The sequence below is a fragment of the Gopherus evgoodei genome, chromosome 6 (assembly GCF_007399415.2).
Source record: "Gopherus evgoodei ecotype Sinaloan lineage chromosome 6, rGopEvg1_v1.p, whole genome shotgun sequence".
NCBI lineage: Eukaryota > Metazoa > Chordata > Testudines > Testudinidae > Gopherus > Gopherus evgoodei.
Genome location: NC_044327.1, coordinates 64,722,982 through 64,741,958, shown reverse-complemented (window position 1 = coordinate 64,741,958; position 18,977 = coordinate 64,722,982). Strand labels below are relative to the sequence as shown.

The following is an 18,977-nucleotide window of genomic DNA, read 5'->3' as shown; positions in this document are numbered from 1 at the left end:
TACCTACACCATCTCAAATATTTCAGTATGAAATAAGAACTAGATATCTTGGTAGTTCTGATCTTATTTTGAATTCATGGCTACAGGGAAGCCTAGTTGTCTGATGCACACTTCCACCCTTGTTTCTTGAGGCATAAGCTTATTTTATGTAACATAAGAACGGCCATACTGGGTCAGACTAAAGGTCCATCCAGCCCAGTATCCTGTCTACTGACAGTGGCCAATGCCAGTTGTTCCAGAGGGAGTGAACCTAACAGGTAATGATCAAGTGATCTCTCTCCTGCCGTCCATCGCCATCCTCTGACAAACAGAGGCTAGGGACACCATTCCTTACCCATCCTGACTAATAGCCATTAATGGACTTAATCTCCATGAATTTATCCAGTTCTCTTTTAAACGCTGTTCTGGTCCTAGCCTTCACAACCTCCTCAGGCAAGGAGTTCGACAAGTTGACTGTGCACTGTGTGAAGAAGAACTTTCTTTTATTTGTTTTAAACCTGCTACCCACTAATTTCATTTGGTGGCCCCATGTTCTTATATTATGGGAACAACTAAATTACTTTTCCGTATTCATTTCTCCACATCGTTCATGATTTTATATACCTCTATCATATCCCCCCGCCCCAGTCTCCTCTTTTCCAAGCTGAAAAGTCCTAGCCTCTTTAATTTCTCCTCATATGGGACACGTTCCAAACCTCTAATCATTTTAGTTGCCCTTCTCTGAACCTTTTCTAATGGCAGTATGTCTTCTTTGAGATGAGGAGACCACATCTGTAAGCAGGATTCAAGATGTGGGCGTACCATGGATTTATATAAGGGCAATAAGATATTTTCCGTCTTATTCTCTATCCCCTTTTTTATGATTCCTAATATCCTGTTTGCTTTTTTAACTGCTGCTGCACACTGTGGATAGTCCTCTGAAGACATCCACGCAATGACTCCCAAGATATTTTTCCTGATCGGTTGTAGCTAAATTATCCCCCGTCATATTCTATGTGAAGTTGGGGTTATTTTTCCAATGTGCATTACTTTAAATTTATCCACATTAAATTTCATTTGCCATTTTGTTACCCAATCACTTAGTAACTCTCTGTGTGTGTGTATGTGTGTATATATATTTCAGTGCTTCATTAGAGTTTGGAAATCTGGATGAAAGTTCTCTAGTGCAGGCAAATGGTGGTGATCTTAGTGCAGAAGACAGAGAACTATTGAAAGCTTATCATCACAGTTTTGATGATGAAAAAGTGGATCTGGATCTGATAATGCACCTACTTTACAACATCTGTCATAGTTGTGATGCTGGTAAGCATGTATTAAAAATGTGTGTTTAGTAAGTTACAGGGGAGTCACATCTTATGCAGGGGTTAGGTTCTGTAGTCAGCGCGTAAGGTGAAAATCACGTATAGTCAAACATTCATTGAGTGAAATGGCAGGCGGAATCGCCCACACCACAGGTACAGTATTTAAATTGTTATTTTTCTCTTTTGTTTTGTTTTGCCGAGTGCGTATAGTTGAAATCACGCAAGTTAAACGCGTCTGTGATGCGACTTCACTGTACTGTGGATACAGCTTGTTTCAGGTGTATCAGTGATCGCACTTGTCTTTGTGGAATAGTAATAACTACATGCACTGAAGTACTGCATGTAAATCCTTTGTCTATTTATAAACACATGTTACTGGAGCATGTTTTTCTGTGATTTAAAATGAGTTTCCTGTATGTCTGTATGCTACCTTTTTTTTTTTTTTTTTTTAAAGGAGCAGTTTTAATTTTTCTTCCTGGATATGATGAGATAGTTGGCTTAAGGGATCGCATTCTGTTTGATGACAAGAGATTTGCTGATAATGCTCACAGGTAAATTCTTTAGTTTCTGTTGCTGATTTTATGCTTCTTAGCATCAAAAATATATATTTAAATTGCACTTCTATTTTGCCATTAGATATCAAGTTTTTATGCTGCATTCAAATATGCAAACATCAGATCAGAAGAAGGTGCTAAAAACTCCACCTCCGGGCATTCGCAAAATAGCAAGTATCAAATTACTTTTTTCAGCTGTTCACTTTGATTTATGCTGTCTTCAGTCCTACAGTTACTATAAAATAAATTTATTGTTGCAGATTCTTTCTACTAATATTGCAGAAACCAGCATCACAGTCAATGATGTTGTCTTTGTTATTGACTCTGGCAAGATGAAAGAGGTATAGTTGTGTAAACTTTGGGTTAATATTGCTGAAAGAAATAGTGCAGAGAAGTGTGAAGTGGTACATATTTTAAGTAAAGATGTTAACAGTACCAGTAGGAAAACTTTATTAGCAGGATTACTACTGGCACATGTAACTGAACTTATTGAGGATTCTTGAATGCAAATCTTTTGACAACTAAAATAATGTTATAAATGTTTAGTATGATTGTATTTTGCACTCAAATATGAAATTTAGGAAAATATGGTAATTATTTACAAATGTGGCAAAGAAGAAATAAAATTTGATCATGTACAATAACAAGATGTTTATGCTTAGCCCTATAATAAAGCGAGGGGAAATAAAACTCACTTTCTGTGCTATACTAGGCATTATAAATGAAAAGAACCTGATAGCCAGAAAAATTGCATTGAACAGATTTTGGATTTGACTTTAATTTTAAAAAGGCCTATATACTTGTAAAAGAAGAGAAGTAGGTTCTAAATAAACACTTGGTTATAGTTAACAAGCTTTAAACATGCCCCGGTCCAATTACTGTAATTATTGTAGTTGAATTTGTCTTGATAGTTTAGGTAATTTATTTGTTGCTTTGTTTAATGTACCCTAGTAAATCTATCTCTTGCTCTTGTGATATGAATTCTACCTTAATATTGTAGAAGTCCTTTGATGCGCTGAACTGTGTTACCATGCTAAAAATGGTGTGGATTTCAAAAGCCAGTGCCATCCAGAGAAAAGGCAGGTAATGTACATTTCACATTGAATCTTATTTCACAGACATTGAACTTTGTATACGTTAAACGTGGCAAGGAGGCAGACCTTTGCCTTTATAATAGGAAGTATTATGATGTGAATTATCAATGAATTCCTTTCATCCAAATACAATTAAAATAATTTAAAAACTTTGTCTCTTTTATAATATTGGAGTTACTACTATAGGGAAAACATTGAGACTCAAATCAGGCTTGAATAACTTTAAAAGATTTCACCTAACCAGACTTTTGAATTGGGAAAATCGTTATAATATACAAGTCTGATATAGAAATTCACTTATCTGCTCTTTTATTCACAATTCTGAGGGTTTGTCCACACTATAGATGGAAGAATTCTTCTGTTGACCTTGCACTGTCTATGCCAGGTCTTAGGTCGGCCTAACTATTTTTTCTCAGGGGTGTGCATTTTTCACATCTCTGAGTGATGTAGCTAGGTTGATCTAAATTTTTGTTGTAGACCAGGCTTTGCTGTTTGCTGGTTTTTGATAACATTTGGGCCTTATTTTCACTTATACTACAAGCATCACTTCATGCTACTCTGGGAGTATAAAGGGTCCTTAGAAGGTGTAAATGTAATTTTCACTCTCTACTTTAAAGCCTCTCTTCACTCGTAGAATCATACAGAGTTTAAGGCAAGAAGGGATCACCAGATCATCTAATCTGACCTTCTATATATCACAGACCATTACCACTATCTAGCAACCGTACGCTGCTGCCAGAGTCATTAGAGTTGATCTTAGTATAATTGACAAATCTAATTGTATTTAAATCAGGTGTTTCTTCCTGAAGAGTTTCTACCTGCTCCCTTTTGATCCTGCAACGGAGTCGTAATTGTCCAGTTTGGTGATTAAATATTTTTGTTTTGGGAAGATTAGATCATTTTCCTGGAAAATCTAAGTCTGCGTGTTTTTAAAAAAAAAGTAGTATATTTTATTTTTACGTAAAATGTGCTTGACTGTAGATCTCCTTTCATGTTTTCATTGTGAGCATTTTTTTTAATACACTTTGTGTTCGATTCTCAGCTGTCTTTTAAGTAATATTTTGTTTCTAAGGGCTGGACGCTGTCGGCCTGGAATCTGTTTCCGACTCTTCAGCAGGCTCCGGTTTCAGAATATGTTGGAATTTCAGACTCCAGAACTTCTAAGAATGCCACTACAGGTCGATCTTCACTTGAAAACTATTATTTTTTCTGTTGTTTTACCATAAGTCTACACATTGCTTTACAAAACATATGCTGAAAAAAAAGTCCCTATCTTGAATACTTATAACCTCGGGTATATTATAAGGATGTAAAAATATGATATGGGATAATTGGTCAGGTTCCAATAAAGTGTAGAGGCATTATGGGAGCAGAGATAGGGGCAGAGGAGTAACATAAAACCATGGATGGGTGCTTAGTATCTGAATTGGGAAGCTGTTGAAGGCGAGTCATTCATACTTCTAAGAATGAAGTGGAGGATGGGAGGAGAAAACAAGATGGGCAGTTGGAGTGCCTCTGGAGAAGTACAAGTGTAGAATAAAATAAGATGAGCTCTAGGTGGATAGTTCTAGAGTTCAGTCAGTCAGTGTTAAAAAAAAAAAAAAAAAATTTTTTTTTTCCCCAGGGACCTTTAATTTAATATAGCTATACAAATTTCAGAGAGATAATACAGAAAATAGATTGCAAGATCTCAGCCTATGGTTAAAATTTGAAGTTGAGGTTCCATTTTATCAATTTACTATCATTTTCATTTTACTAAATTGATATATCATAGTGTACAGAAACACAGCAGCTCTACTTCTGAAGCTAGACTAGTTTTGATTTAAAAGAACTGATTTAGTAATTTATTAAAGGATATTGTCAATTTAAAAAGCACACTTTCTGAAATGTGTCAAGTATCAGAGGGATAGCCGAGTTAGTCTGGATCTTTAAAAAGCAACAGAGTCCTGTGGCACCTTATAGACTAACAGATGTATTGGAGCATAAGCTTTCATGGGTGAATACCCACTTCGTTTTAAAAGTAGCTATATATCCAGTCACTTTTTATAAGTATTTTAGTATTTGTGTCATGGATAGTGTAATGGATAAATGATCTGTAAAAGTGTGATACTTAAGCTAATTTTTTTCTTTAATTTAAAAGGAAAAATAAAACTTGTTTTTTATTGTTCACTTCATCCATTACCTCTCTATATTAGTGTTTACATAGTGTTCGATCTTGGATGCATACATGCAGAAATATGCAGTACTATGATCTTTTAGTCTAAAGATTTCTTTAGTGGCTGTGAAAATCTCTTATTTTTTGGTCTAGCCCCATTGTCAACAAACTTGTAAAGAGGCCAAAACTGAGTGTGTAATTTTGCCTGTTTTCCTTGCACAATGTAGGTGCTTATGTATTATGTAGAAATACTACATTAATATCTTTGATGCAGAGTTGCTGTCTTGCACAGTTTGCATTCACTCCATGCCTAATGATGTGTGTTGTGGGAGGAAAAGATATAGTATTTTACCATTTGCTTTGTTGATTACAAATTTTTTCTCATGAAGATTTGAATGATGTATCCTATAACATATATTTAAAGTTGCACGTAAAGTCCATATTCAGTATAAGAAACTGATTTTTGGAGGTTTTCTTAAATAGTTTTCCATTTTTAATTTATAGGAACTTTGTTTGCACACAAAACTGCTAGCACCAATTAACTGTCCAATTGCTGACTTTTTGATGAAAGCCCCAGATCCTCCACCAGCCTTAATTGTGAGAAATGCTGTTCAGATGCTTAAGGTGAGTAAATGAAATAGATTTATCTGTTAATACTTTGTTTGTTGCTTCTGTTCTTGGTGGCCTACGTTCAAGAAGCACACCGTTCCCAGATAAAGCCAGCATTTGGGTAGTGGCTTAATGGAAGTCTTCTTGTTAAGTGTTTTCAGGCTTTCACTTTGTGCTGACTGAGCTGACACTATACCCTGGGTAGGGGAAGAGATTCATTTACTCTTCACCAAACTTAACCATCATTTATCCAAAGCTTTTATCTATACTATACAGGAAAGCAAGGACATAAGCAAATAGTCAGCTGTAACATCTTTTTTTATTTTTATTTTTATTTTTTTGTTCTCAGGCACTTTTTATTTTGGTCTGTGTTGCCACTACTTACTCCTAGAGATGGTATCCTTCTTGACCTTCCTGGCTGAAGGAAGGAGGAGGAGGAATAAGGAAGTCATTACAAACTTGGTCTGTTTATGTTGCTAGTATGTGGTATTTTACTAATCTTGTCACTTGGATGGTGTGTTCTTCCTGCTTTTATGCTAAACTTGCTTGCTTCTCTTTCCCTCTTTATTTTAAAATCAGACAATAGATGCCATGGATACCTGGGAAGATCTCACGGAACTTGGTTATCATCTGGCTGACTTACCTGTAGAGCCACACCTTGGTAAAATGGTGTTGTGTGCTGTTGTTTTGAAGTGCCTGGATCCTATTCTTACCATTGCTTGCACTCTTGCATATCGAGACCCTTTTGTCCTACCTACACAGGCCTCACAAAAACGTGCAGCCATGCTGTGTAGAAAACGTTTTACTGCAGGAACATTTAGTGACCATATGGCGCTTCTCAGGGCATTCCAGGTATTATTATTTCATCTACAGAAGGAGTATTGATGGCAATAGTTAGATTACGTATAAAAGTAATGGTATACTTTAAAGTTATAGGTGGACTGTAAGTCCTTTGTAAAGGATTTCAGTATTTCCTAGTAGACTCTTCCTGCATTGTCCCACTAGTAATTTTATATGAGGAAATTTTTTAATCTATTAAGCATGATTTTGCTGACCTAATTCAACTCTAAATGTTTGCATTGATGATATATTTCTAGTTTTAAATTACACGTAAAATATTACCAAAACGTAATAATTTCAAGATGCATTATATTGACTTGAGGAAATATAAAGAGAGAATTTTGCTTGATGATAACAGAAAAAAAGTCCAGAAGGCTTAATGCCTTTAGGCTTTTGTTTCTCTTTTCAATTGAAGTGCATTGCAATATGCTCAAATAAAATACAATCAAAAATCACATGGAAGTTTTTTATTTTAAACACATTTGTAGGCATTTGAAAAAATATTTTCCTGCAGGCATGGCAGAAGGCACGAAGTGATGGCTGGGAGAGAGCCTTCTGTGAGAAGAATTTTCTCTCTCAAGCTACTATGGAAATCATTATAGGAATGAGAACACAGTTGCTTGGTCAGCTCAGAGCATCAGGTAACTAATTTGTTCAAAAATGTCTTCTGGATTTTTTTAATCTAGATTTATTATGAAATTAATTTTTCAAGTTTTAACAAGAATGAAATTTAAGGCCGTCTTAACTTCTTATTTGTGTCGTACGTATTAATAGAGGCACTCAGAAGGCCAAGTTTGATAATCGCCACACAAAGTGTTTAACCTGAAACAGGCTAACACACAGTGAGTTAGTCAGATTCTTAAGTCCGGTTGAGCTTTTAATGGTGCAGGCCTTAAAAAGGGGAAGATGGCTCTAAGATGGCTTTCCTCTCTTGGGGCCCAGCTGGTGGGCTGAAATGGCTTCTGTGGTGTAACTTGGAGCGACCTAAAGGCTGTTCTAAATTATTTTGACTAAAATGGTCCAGGATCTGGTCTAATGTTTCATAAGGATTTCTATTCCATTAAATAACTTACATGTACAAGGTCTTTATTCTCAGTATTTTGTATGCAATAAAGAGTCACTTTATTTTAGTATATCAAAGCCCACTAACTTGAAGGGTCTCAACCAAATTATTCCATTAAATATGGAAATAGTATGTATTATGTTAGCTAGTATGAAAGTTATGAGAAGCAGTGTGGGAGTTCATAAAATAAAGCATAAATACGTTGTTTTCACTCAAATGGAAATTTAAAATGGTATGATTTTTAAGTATCGGGGGTAGCCATTTTAGTCTGTATCCACAAAAACAACAAGGAGTCCAGTGGCACCTTAAAGACTAACAAATTTAGTTGGGCATCTGAAGAAATGAGGTTTTTTTTAGCCACAGAAGCTTATGCCCAAATAAATCTATTAGTCTTTAAGGTGTCACTGGACTCCTTTTTGTTTTTATGATTTTTAAAACATCCAGTAATCTTCTTTTTTTCCTCCGTTTAGGTTTTGTTAGAGCCAGAGGTGGAGGTGATATTAGAGATGTTAACACCAATTCTGAAAATTGGGCTGTAGTAAAAGGTGCTTTAGTGGCTGGGATGTATCCAAATCTAGTGCATGTGGATAGAGAGAACCTTGTATTGACTGGCCCCAAGGAGAAGAGAGTGCGATTTCATCCTACCTCTGTTCTTAGCCAGCCTCAGTATAAAAAGGTAACATTTCTAAACAAATAGCCCACACGCAAGAACAGATTCCATTGTTTGTGAAAAGTTATAAAAATGTCTCCTCTTAGTTCTCATTCCTTTTAAGAGTGTGTGGATGCATGAAATTAATCACTATAGGGAAGATAAAGAAAATGTTTTTGTAAATTGTCTGGATGGGTTGGAGTCAGCTTATGTTTTAAAAGCAGTATATATTTAGTCATCTTCACCTGAACCAGAACCAGAATCCTCTTGCCTTGGGGAATGAGACACAATTACCAAACAAAAATATCATGGAGTTGTTTTGAAGATTTATTGACATGTGGTGTGGACTCGCTTTGGATTGACAATAACAACTAGGATTTCTGCCCTGAAGCATTAACCTAGATTTTCTTCTGATTTTTTTGTTTAACTAAAGAAAATTGGCTATAAAGCATAATAGATTTTAGTTTTTACTATACTTTATCAATTGTGAATTGTAATACAGTTTATTGGGCTGCAGATTTGTCATGGCATTTTTATAAAAAAATAAATCTCAGTGCAGTCACAGTAAATTTAGTAAAAGTCACAGATTTGGGAGGAAATGGTGTGTAAAATCATGGCAGTACCATTAAAGAGTGTGTGGATGAGCTATGGGCAGGGGGGAAATGGGTTCTGCCCCTGGGAAATGGGTGGACCTGCAGGAGCAACTCCTATCCCACAGTGTTGGGCCTGGCTCCCTGATGTGGCCATTACAACCTGGTGTATAGCATCACAGTGCTGCTCAGGTTTGGCCTGACCACTCTTCCCTCATGATGAGTGGTACTGTCACCCCGTGTGCCAGATTGTCATGGGCTAATTGAAAAATCACAGTATCAGTGACACGTTTATGACTGTGACAACCCTGCACCCTAACCTTTTATTTTAAGTCATTCCTGAATGTTTTGATTATCTGACAAATAAATGGTACAAGAGCCTTGTTTGTTTTTGCTAACAGATTCCTCCAGCAAATGGTCAAGCTGCAGCCATTCAAGCACTTCCCACAGACTGGCTTATATATGATGAAATGACTAGAGCACACAGGATAGCCAACATCAGATGCTGTTCAGCTGTGACGCCTGTCACTGTGTCCCTCTTCTGTGGTCCAGCTCGGTTGCCAAGTAATGCTTTACAGGAGCCCTCATCCTTTAGAGGTGCAGTGTACTTGGAATTAAAAATTTTCAAATAATATACAGTACTCTGACATATTGGAACCTCAGTGCTGCTTATACAGAAATGGTATAACAAACATCCTGGAATTTTTATGAACTATACCAGTGGTCCCCAATGCGGTGCTCGTGGGTGCCATGGCTCCCGCAGGGGCATCTTAATGCGCCCACGTCCTGGCCCTGGGAGAGCACCCGCTGAAATGCCGCCAAATTTCAGCGGCATTTCAGGGGGCATGCCTCTCGATGACGCTGCTTGCCATCGACAAGTGACGTCATCGAGAGGCGCCCTCCCCGAAATGCCGCTGAAATTCGGCATTTCGGCGGGTGCTCCACCGCCGCAGTGGTCCTTCATCTGGTGTCTGCCAGACGAAAAGGTTGGGGACCGCTATACTATACTATTTAAAAAGTAAATAATGGAATAACAGAAAATAGAAGAAAAAATGAATGCCTTTTGTCCAGTGTATAAGGATAGGACCCTCATTGAACCTGAGGAATAAAAGCAGTATTTTCTGCTGATACTGAAATAGAAGTAGATACTCCAAATTAACAAACTCTCTTGTGAGAGTTCTATAGTCATAAATTAAACAGGAAAGTTAGATTTTAACTTTCACCTTAATTAGAAGTATAGGAGAAAAAAGAGAAAATGTTAAACAGAAAAGTTCAAAACTAGTGGGGGAAGAAATTTAATTTTCATGTTTAAAATACAAGTACACAGTTTAATAAAAATGCTGACTTAGCTTTTATTTTTTGAATTATGTCAATTTAGTGGATGGTGTTCCTAATGATAGTAGTGATAGCGAGATAGAAGACAGAACAACTGCTAATCTGGCTATATTGAAGCTAGATGAATGGCTACATTTCAAACTGGATCCTGAGGTAGGTAATGTATTAACCGAATAATTCTACCCCTTTTCAAGAGCAAATACTGTTTGCTTTCTGAATTTCTTCCCTTTACTGTGATTTTTAAAATAGTTGGGTCTTCCAGAATTTCACTTGAGAAGTTGAAAATAATTGTGCATCTTTCTTTAAAACCTGCGCAAACATGTACCCCACCCTTAGGAGACCTAAATAGAAACTCTTGGTTTAAATAAACAACGAAGTGTTTTTGGTTTTTTTAAAGAATTCAGAGTGACTGTGGTCAAGACCTGGGTACAACATATATATTGACATAAATATGCTTACTTGCCCACAACTTTTCTTAATGTCTTTGCAAATTATCAGAGATATTTATACAAGACAGAAGGGTTTTTTCACAACCTTCCTTCTCCTGAATTAATCAAGAACTGAAGTAATAAATGTAATGTTATCCAGTGCTCCTATTGCAACAAATTAATGTCCTTATGCTGCACTGAGATCCATTAATGCAGATACCTGTATATATGAGTCCCATTGAAGTCTAAATCTCTTGGAATCTAATAGGTACAGGGATGTGCATTATCAAATATAGGATCAGAACCTGATGTTGTACACTAGCTTATAACTATACAGATCACTGAAAAGTAAGATGGTAAGGGAGAATATATTGTAAATGGAATACAGAAACACTGGAAAGTACTTATTTTTTTTTAAATCTGGGATTTTGGGGTGGAGGGGTTATATTTGCTTCCAGTTTGCGTCACTTTTCTAAATCTGTTCACAATGTCCTTTATACCAGAAACCATTGCAAAAATAATGCCACTGTTAGATGTACACATCAGAGTATGCTTGGGGACCAAATAAGGAACAAGTCAGTGAGTCTTCCATTTGAGGAATTCTCTTAAGCTTGTTCAGTAAATAAATGTCTGTCCTTATGCAGTGTATGTGTGTGGGGATCATCAAACATTATCAAGATGTGCAAGTCTTAACTGTTTTTTCTGTCAGCTCCTACATTTCCATAGGGGAAGCTGCCTTTCATATTTTCCTGTTTTAACTGCACGCAGCCATTAAGTGAATCCTGTTGAGCACCAGACGCTCATCAATTCTGTGCTGCTTCCGCTTCCTTAGATGGTGCTGCACAGCAGAACCCGGTTAGGTAGCCTGAGGAAAGGCATGGCAGAGGCTAGAGCAAGCTGGGGGCAAAGTGATCACTTCTAAAGTTGAAGAGGGCAAGTGGAGAGAGCCAAATATCAGAACTGTCATGGGTGAATCTAGAAACTGCAAATCTGGAGGGAGGTGGGGAGTGAGTGGTAGTGATAATGATAGTAATTGGGAAGTGGGCAATCTTGAGTGAATCTGGGTTGGAGAAGAATCTGACTGGGCACTAGCTCTGTAAGAAGGAGATGTTGGGGTGCAATCTGGAGTTGGCAGGAGAAGGAAAAGGAGATGGGTGGAAGGAAAAATAAGAAATGGTGAGATACAGGGTTTGGGGGAAGCAAAAGGGAAGAGATTGTTTAAGTAGCGGGTGAAAATACACTAATGAGACAGGCATTTTAGCTTAATGCACCATCTTAAAATTGTATTCAGCCTAAAATAGGATGAGTAGCATGGGCTACTAGGCAAAAGACTGTCAGACCCAATACAGACAAATGTAGAGATCTGCAGAATGCTTTTTTAAAGTGAACTTGGAAGGGTTGGACTAGTTCACATAATGTCCACACTGAACTCATACTTAAACCATCCATTTTAGCTGAAATCTATTTTAAGGGAAGGCATTCAGTTAAGACTTTTTTTTAAATCCAGCTGTGACAGAAGAATGCATGTATTTGGAAAGAGAATTAACAGAGAAAAGGCATAAGGTAAAAGAAAAACAGGTGAACAAATGAAATCTAGGTTCTAAATAAAAAATTAGAGAGACTGCCGAGAAATATGAATAAGGAAAACTCAGGAAACATTCTGTTTTGTTGTATTTATATTTTATATAAAAACAATAAACATTTTTTAAATAAAAATAAAAGTCAGGAAATGGAATTTCACAAGCAAAAAGTCAGGGAAAAAATTAGATGGAGAAGCAACGTAAAAGTGGTTTTAAAATTATTTCAGAAAAAGGGTGGAGAAGAATATGGAAAAAACGAGACAATGTGATAGGATAGTAGTTTTCAAGCTGATTTTCAGTTTTACTCAGAAATGATGTATGCCACATTTTGGACATTTTTCTCTGTAGAATGTTACATATTACCTGCTTAGTATATTGAGGGGGCGGGGGGACCTCTATCTGCAATCAGTCCTTTTTTAACTGAGGTGAAATTCATTACAGGCTGCCAGTCTGCTGCTGCATCTCAGACAGAAATGGCATAGTTTATTTCTGCGCCGCATGCGAGCTCCTTCTAAACCTTGGTCTCAAGTTGATGAAGCAACTATAAGAGCAATCATAGCTGTTTTAAGTACTGAAGAGCAGTCTGCAAGCTTACAGCAACCGTCAGGAATTGGGCAAAGACCAAGACCTATGTCTTCTGAAGAACTTCCCTTAGCATCTTCTTGGAGATCAAATAGCAGTAGGAAAAGCTCAGCAGAGACGGAATTCTCTGATGACTCTTCCAATGCTGAAAAGTAAGTTGGTAGAAACCTTCCAGAGACAATGAGTGGTAGTTTTGTAGGTGGAAGAGAGTTACTTGTATTTCTGCTTGTGACAAAATCATGACTGTGATTGTGGAGCAGTGTGAAATAGTACAGTTTTCAATGGGGCAAACTATGGAAAGCAATAAAGTCTATGAATCTATAAGTCTCAATTAAAATTTCACTTTTCACAAGCAACTACTCACAAAATGAAAATTGGTCATTCTTTGGGGTTTTGCTTTCTTATTCCACCTGTGCCTATTCACCTTTCTCTCCTCACACTTTTGCTATTCCATTTTAATTCTTCAGTCCCCACTTTGTTTTCATTTATCTCTTTCCTCCATATCTACTCATAAACGGCACTATGAAATGCCGTGCCCTGTTGAGACTGGAGCAAGTTATCAAATTTACTGGCGTAATCATTTTTATACTTTGAATAAAATGTTACTTAATTTTATTTGTGTTTCCAAGGTACTTTGAATTCTTTCCGGTTATATTTCAGGGGGCAAGATGGAGAATATAGATGAATAACTATTTTTACAATAGATTCTACAAAGGTGACCAGATTGAAATCAAAGTCATTCCTGAACTAGATGTGAAATAAATTCTTATTGTTGTATTGGTAGGTTTGTGGCTTTGCTGTAGGTTCCAGTCCTGTAAAGGATTCTACAAAGACATGAATAGAAACAGATGTTTTTAATTATACCAGAGTAAATTTCAAATTTGTCATACAGTTGTTTAAACCTTGCATGGTATATGGATCATGATGCTAGGCATAGGTCTGTTGTGCAAAAACAAGCACTTTTCTTTTCAAAGGCCTTTTTAAAAATAGCTGGTCTGAGGTTTAGTGTCTATTAAATGCAAGTCTAATACTAAGAGAAATGTAACAGTTTTCATTAGGCACCTAGCAGAGCTGTGCATGTGTTATATTGTGATGGCATTAAAAATTGCTTCTTACAGTGGTCGTCCACCATGCTTGTATGTGTCCATAATGTCAGGTCCCTTCAAAAGTAAAATGTTCTAACTTTACAAAAAAAAAAATCCATCAAAATCATTTCTTAATCATAAAATAGCGTTACACTTAAATTTAGAACCAGATTGATTGAGAGGCAGGGAGGGGAGCGATCTGGCTCATATATCATTAGGAAGGAAGATCAACTGAAAGATCTTGCTGTCCTAAGAAGTGTGGGTGTGAGTGACAGACTACTATATATTTCAAAATATGTCGTCCTCTGAGGGGACAGCTTACTGCCAGTGCACCCCCTCCACCAAATTTGTCTCTGGAAAGAAGGAGCAGAAGCCCCATCCTCCAAAAACTAATAATAACTGGTATTTAAAGTTAACTGAAAATTGTTTAACCTGTGTAAGTAATGTAATGCCTGTAGTCATTCTGCAGATTCTTGGAGATTTAGCTGAAGCTTTAAAAAAAATTTTTTGCTATGATTGCTGTTTGTACCAACCATTTGTTTTGTTGAATAGTTTTATATCTTCACCTATCCTCCCTCAGAGTCCTAATGAAATCTACATCTCCAGCATTTCACCCACCACAGAAATACAAAGAGAGAGGTATCTTGCATTCTAAACGAAGTTCAGATGACAGGTCAGATCAGTCATCTGTGAAATCCACAGACAGTAGTAGTTATCCCAGCCCATGTGCCAGTCCTTCTCCTCCATCATCTGGAAAGGTAAAGTATCATCTTATTCGTAAGTATTAAATATAGAATATCTGACATAATCTTGCTGAAGTTCTTCAGAGGTAAAAGGAGCAGCCTATTTGTATTACAAGGGTACCTGTGGACTCTAATCAAGGATCCTGGTCCCAATGTATAAAGTGCTATATAAATGTAAAGGAGTTCATGCCCCTAAGAGCTTACACTCTACAATAATACCGTTAGTACTATCGTTTGAAACAACAAAATTTATTATCAGAGGAATTCTTCATAGAGTGATGAATTAGAGCAAATTGGAAAGCTTTTGGCATGCAGCGTACAGGGCATGTTGCTACATTTGTGTGCAAGAATATGCATCTTCCTTATTTACATGTAAACATTACTACTGAATTAAATTCATTTTGCTTTCTCCTAATGGTTTTAGAATAATGTATGAAAATCATAAATGCCATGTGCTTAATTATTTAGCAGTCAGATTATCAAATTAATTAGTAGCATAACCTGATAGGCCTTTTTAATAGATTCTAGAACTGGAAGGGACCTCGAGAGGTCATCGAGTCCAGTCCCCTGCCCTCATGGCGGGATCAAATACTGTCTAGACCATCCCTGATAGACATTTATCTAACTTACTCTTAAATATCTCCAGAGATGGAGATTCCACAGCCTCCCTAGGCAATTTATTCCAGTGTTTGACCACCCTGACAGTTAGGAACTTTTTCCTAATGTCCAACCTAAACCTCTGTTGCTGCAGCTTAAGCCCATTTCTTCTTGTTCTATCCTTAGAGGCTTAGGTGAACAAGTTTTCACCTCCTTATGACACCCTTTTAGTTACCTGAAAACTGCTATCATGTCCCCTCTCAGTCTTCTCTTTTCCAAACTAAACAAACCCAATTCTTTCAGACTTCCTTCATAGGTCATGTTCTCAAGACCTTTTAATCATTCTTGTTGCTCTTCTCTGGACCCTCTCCAATTTCTCCACATCTTTCTTGAAAGGCGGTGCCCAGAACTGGACACACTACTCCAGTTGAGGCATAACCAGCACAGAGTAGAGTGGAAGAATGACTTCTCGTGTCTTGCTCACAACACACCTGTTTAATGCATCCCAGAATCATGTTTGCTTTTTTTTTTGCAACAGCATCACACTGTTGACTCATATTTAGCTTGTGATCCACTATAACCCCTAGATCCCTTTCTGCCGTACTCCTTCCTAGAGAGTCTCTGCCCATTTTGTATGTGTGAAACTGATTTTTCCTTCCTAAGTGGAGCACTTTGCATTTGTCTTTGTTCAACTTCATCCTGTTTACCTCAGACCATTTCTCCAGTTTGTCCAGATCATTTTGAATTATGACCCTGTCCTCCAAAGCAGTCATAATCCCTCCCCATTTTGTATCATCTGCAAACTTAATAAGCATACTTTCTATGCCAATATCTAAGTCATTGATGAAGATATTGAACCAGGGCCAGCTCTAGCCATTTTGCTGTCCCAAAAAGCACGGTGGCACGCCGCGGGGGACGCTCTGCCGCTCGCTGGTCCCGCGACTCCGGTTGACCTCCCGCAGGCGTCCCTGTGGAGGAGAGTCTGCTGGTCCCGCAGCTCCGGTGGACCTCCCGCAGGGACGCCTGCGGATGCTCCACCAGAGTCACAGGACCAGCGGACCCTCCACAGGGACGCCTGCGGGAGGTCCACCGGAGCCACGGGACCAGCGGGCCCATCGCAGGCATGCCTGCAGGAGGTCCACTGGAGCCTCCTGCCGCCCTCCCGGCAACCAGCAGAGCGCCCCCCATGGCATGCCGCTCCAAGCACGTGCTTGGCGCGCTGGGGCCTGGAGCCGGCCCTGTATTGAACAGAGCTGGTCCCAAAACAGACCCCTGCGGAACCCCACTTTTCATCTCTCTAATGTAAAAAGGTCCCTTTATTGGGAAAATTTTGGTGCAGCTTTACTATGGAGGTATGCTAGCATGAATCCATAATCTGCCTTGGTAGTAAATTCTCTGATTCTGAGATTACATTTAGGTACCAAGCATACATAGATGGGCAGGGAGCTAAAAAGCTGTGTCTAATCACTCAAATTGGGGTGATGGGTATAATATCCCCAGACTAATAGAGTGCTTGCCACAATTTGAAAGCCATATAATACATTAGGAGAATTCAACTACCATTTTCATAAGGAATAATCTTGCATTCTAGTTCACAGCTGAGCATTAACATTTTTGGACTGTAAATTGATCAGCAATTGTACAACTGTACATCTTAACGGAAATTTTCTTTTGCTACATAGAATACCTCTTACTCATTCTTCCCTTTTCTTTGGGTCTCTTCCATTTTGTCTTTCTTCATATTCATCTCCCTTTTTTGTGTCTTATTCTAGGAGATAGGGCTTTCCACCTACAATTACACTGTATTCTTTGGTTATGTGTTTAATGTATCTGAAAAATGCAAACTTCTTAACTACAAAAATTTTCCTAAATCAGAATTTAGTCACTATTTCATAAGTCCACCCAAACCTTTCATTTGTCAGGAGAAAATATTTTTTCATAACTTTTCTATATTTTTAGAAAAAGTGTCAGATTGCCATGATTGCCAATAAAGTTGGTGTGCAATTTCTTAATAGACTGAGATTTAGCACCTGGACTTCTGCTATTGTGGCTTTTGTTTGGGAGTCTGTTCCTCACCACTTCCTTTAATAGTGTGCATCAGGGCCACACTCTGATTCTCATTTGAATTTTGTGGCACTTGCATTATGTCTTGTAGCTTCATTGTGATAGTTATGTGCACTCCACAAGAGGAAATATTTCAGTGGACTGGTTGAGTTCAGTTCCCCTCACATACGTAGGGAGTATGCCTTCTATCACCATCTCTCTTCCCCTTTGGATCAGTATCTATGGAAATACTGTGAACATCTGCTTCTTGCATTTCAGTAAGAAGGTTAGTGCAGGAGGCTGTTTTGTCTGCATCTGCTCTGTTTGTTCCTTTTTTATAACAATCTGTCTACCCACCCCGCAACACTTCTTCTTTTGTCTCTAACAGGTTTAATTGATTCCTTATTTAATTCTTTGACTCTTGATTTCTAGGAGGTTTTTTTTTTTTTTTTTTTTTTTTGTTCTAACCCTAAAATACAGAGGGGGAAAAAAATTTCATTTCCTGGATGTGAGAAGGACTTTAATAATTTACCTTTAATTTTATCATAGACTGTAGCCTGTCTGATCATCTGCTTTACCAAAAGGGCTGTCAACTTCTAATTGCTGTAGAGTGCTTAGAGCTATCTTTCTATGAACTGTTCTCCTAATTATGTTGTTCCCTAAGTTAATAGCTGTCATAACCTAGTCCCAGATTTGGACCTTAGTATCCAAAATATGGGGGTTGGCATGAAAACCTCCAAGCTTAGTTACCAGCTTGGACCTGGTAAAGCTGCCACCACCCCAAAAATTAGTGTTTTGGGGCACTCTGATCCCCCTAAAAACCTTCCCTGGGGACCCCAAGACCCAAATCCCTTGAGTCTCACAACAAAGGGAAATAAACCTTTTTCCTTCCCCCCTCCAGGTGTTCCTGGAGAGATACACAGAAGCAAGCTCCGTGAATCTAAACAGAGGGATTCCACCCTCTCTATTTCCAGTCCTGGAAAACAGAATTGCCGAGAGCTAATCTCTCTTCCCCCCTCACCCAGAGGGAATGCAAAGTCAGGCTAGTAAATCTAACACACCCAGATTTCCCCCTGACTTCTTCCTCCCACCAATTCCCTGGTGAGCACAGACTCAATTCCCTGGAGTTCCCCACTAAATAAAAACTCCAACAGGTCTTAAAAAGAAAGCTTTATATAAAAAGAAAGAAAAAGTACATAAAAATGGTCTCTCTGTATTAAGGTGACAAATACAGGGTCAATTGCTTAAAAGAAATATGAATAAACAGCCTTATTCAAAAAGAATACAATTCAAAACATTCCAGCAACTACACACATGTAAATACAAAAAAAAAACATATAAATTACTATCTGATCTTTTGTACTTACAACTGGGAAACAGAAGATTAGAAAACAAGAGACAGAAATCCTCTCATAGCCGAGAGAGAGACAGGCAGAAGACCAAGAACAAAGGACTCACACACAAACTTCCCTCCACCCAGATTTGAAAAAGTTTTGTTTCCTGATTGGTCCTCTGGTCAGGTGTTTCAGGTTACTTCTTTCCAGGTGTAAGAGACATTAACCCTTAGCTATCTGTTTATGACACGCCCCCCAAATTGCAGACAGTGGGGAAGCTCACTGGTGGCGATTTTCTTCTAGAACTTTAAAATAAACAGATTAATACAACACATGCACCTTTACATATACCACTAAGTATATAACTAACAGACTTTTACATTTTAAGAACACTT

The 18,977-nt window shown here is 37.9% G+C and overlaps 1 protein-coding gene across 4 annotated transcripts in view; it reads left to right on the top strand.

The window, feature by feature from the left end:
• The window catches only part of YTHDC2 (YTH domain containing 2), a 46,402-nt gene that overhangs the window by 19,183 nt on the left and 8,242 nt on the right, over window positions 1-18,977 (top strand). For all 4 annotated transcript variants that reach the window (XM_030566418.1, XM_030566417.1, XM_030566420.1 and 1 more), the window contains exons 13-26: window positions 1,124-1,302; window positions 1,756-1,852; window positions 1,938-2,025; window positions 2,116-2,196; window positions 2,856-2,938; window positions 4,022-4,127; window positions 5,609-5,728; window positions 6,293-6,565; window positions 7,068-7,194; window positions 8,087-8,292; window positions 9,257-9,452; window positions 10,234-10,343; window positions 12,640-12,932; window positions 14,446-14,623. In XM_030566418.1, coding sequence (XP_030422278.1) covers window positions 1,124-1,302; window positions 1,756-1,852; window positions 1,938-2,025; window positions 2,116-2,196; window positions 2,856-2,938; window positions 4,022-4,127; window positions 5,609-5,728; window positions 6,293-6,565; window positions 7,068-7,194; window positions 8,087-8,292; window positions 9,257-9,452; window positions 10,234-10,343; window positions 12,640-12,932; window positions 14,446-14,623 — 2,137 coding nt within the window. The remainder of the gene's footprint in view (window positions 1-1,123; window positions 1,303-1,755; window positions 1,853-1,937; window positions 2,026-2,115; window positions 2,197-2,855; window positions 2,939-4,021; window positions 4,128-5,608; window positions 5,729-6,292; window positions 6,566-7,067; window positions 7,195-8,086; window positions 8,293-9,256; window positions 9,453-10,233; window positions 10,344-12,639; window positions 12,933-14,445; window positions 14,624-18,977) is intronic.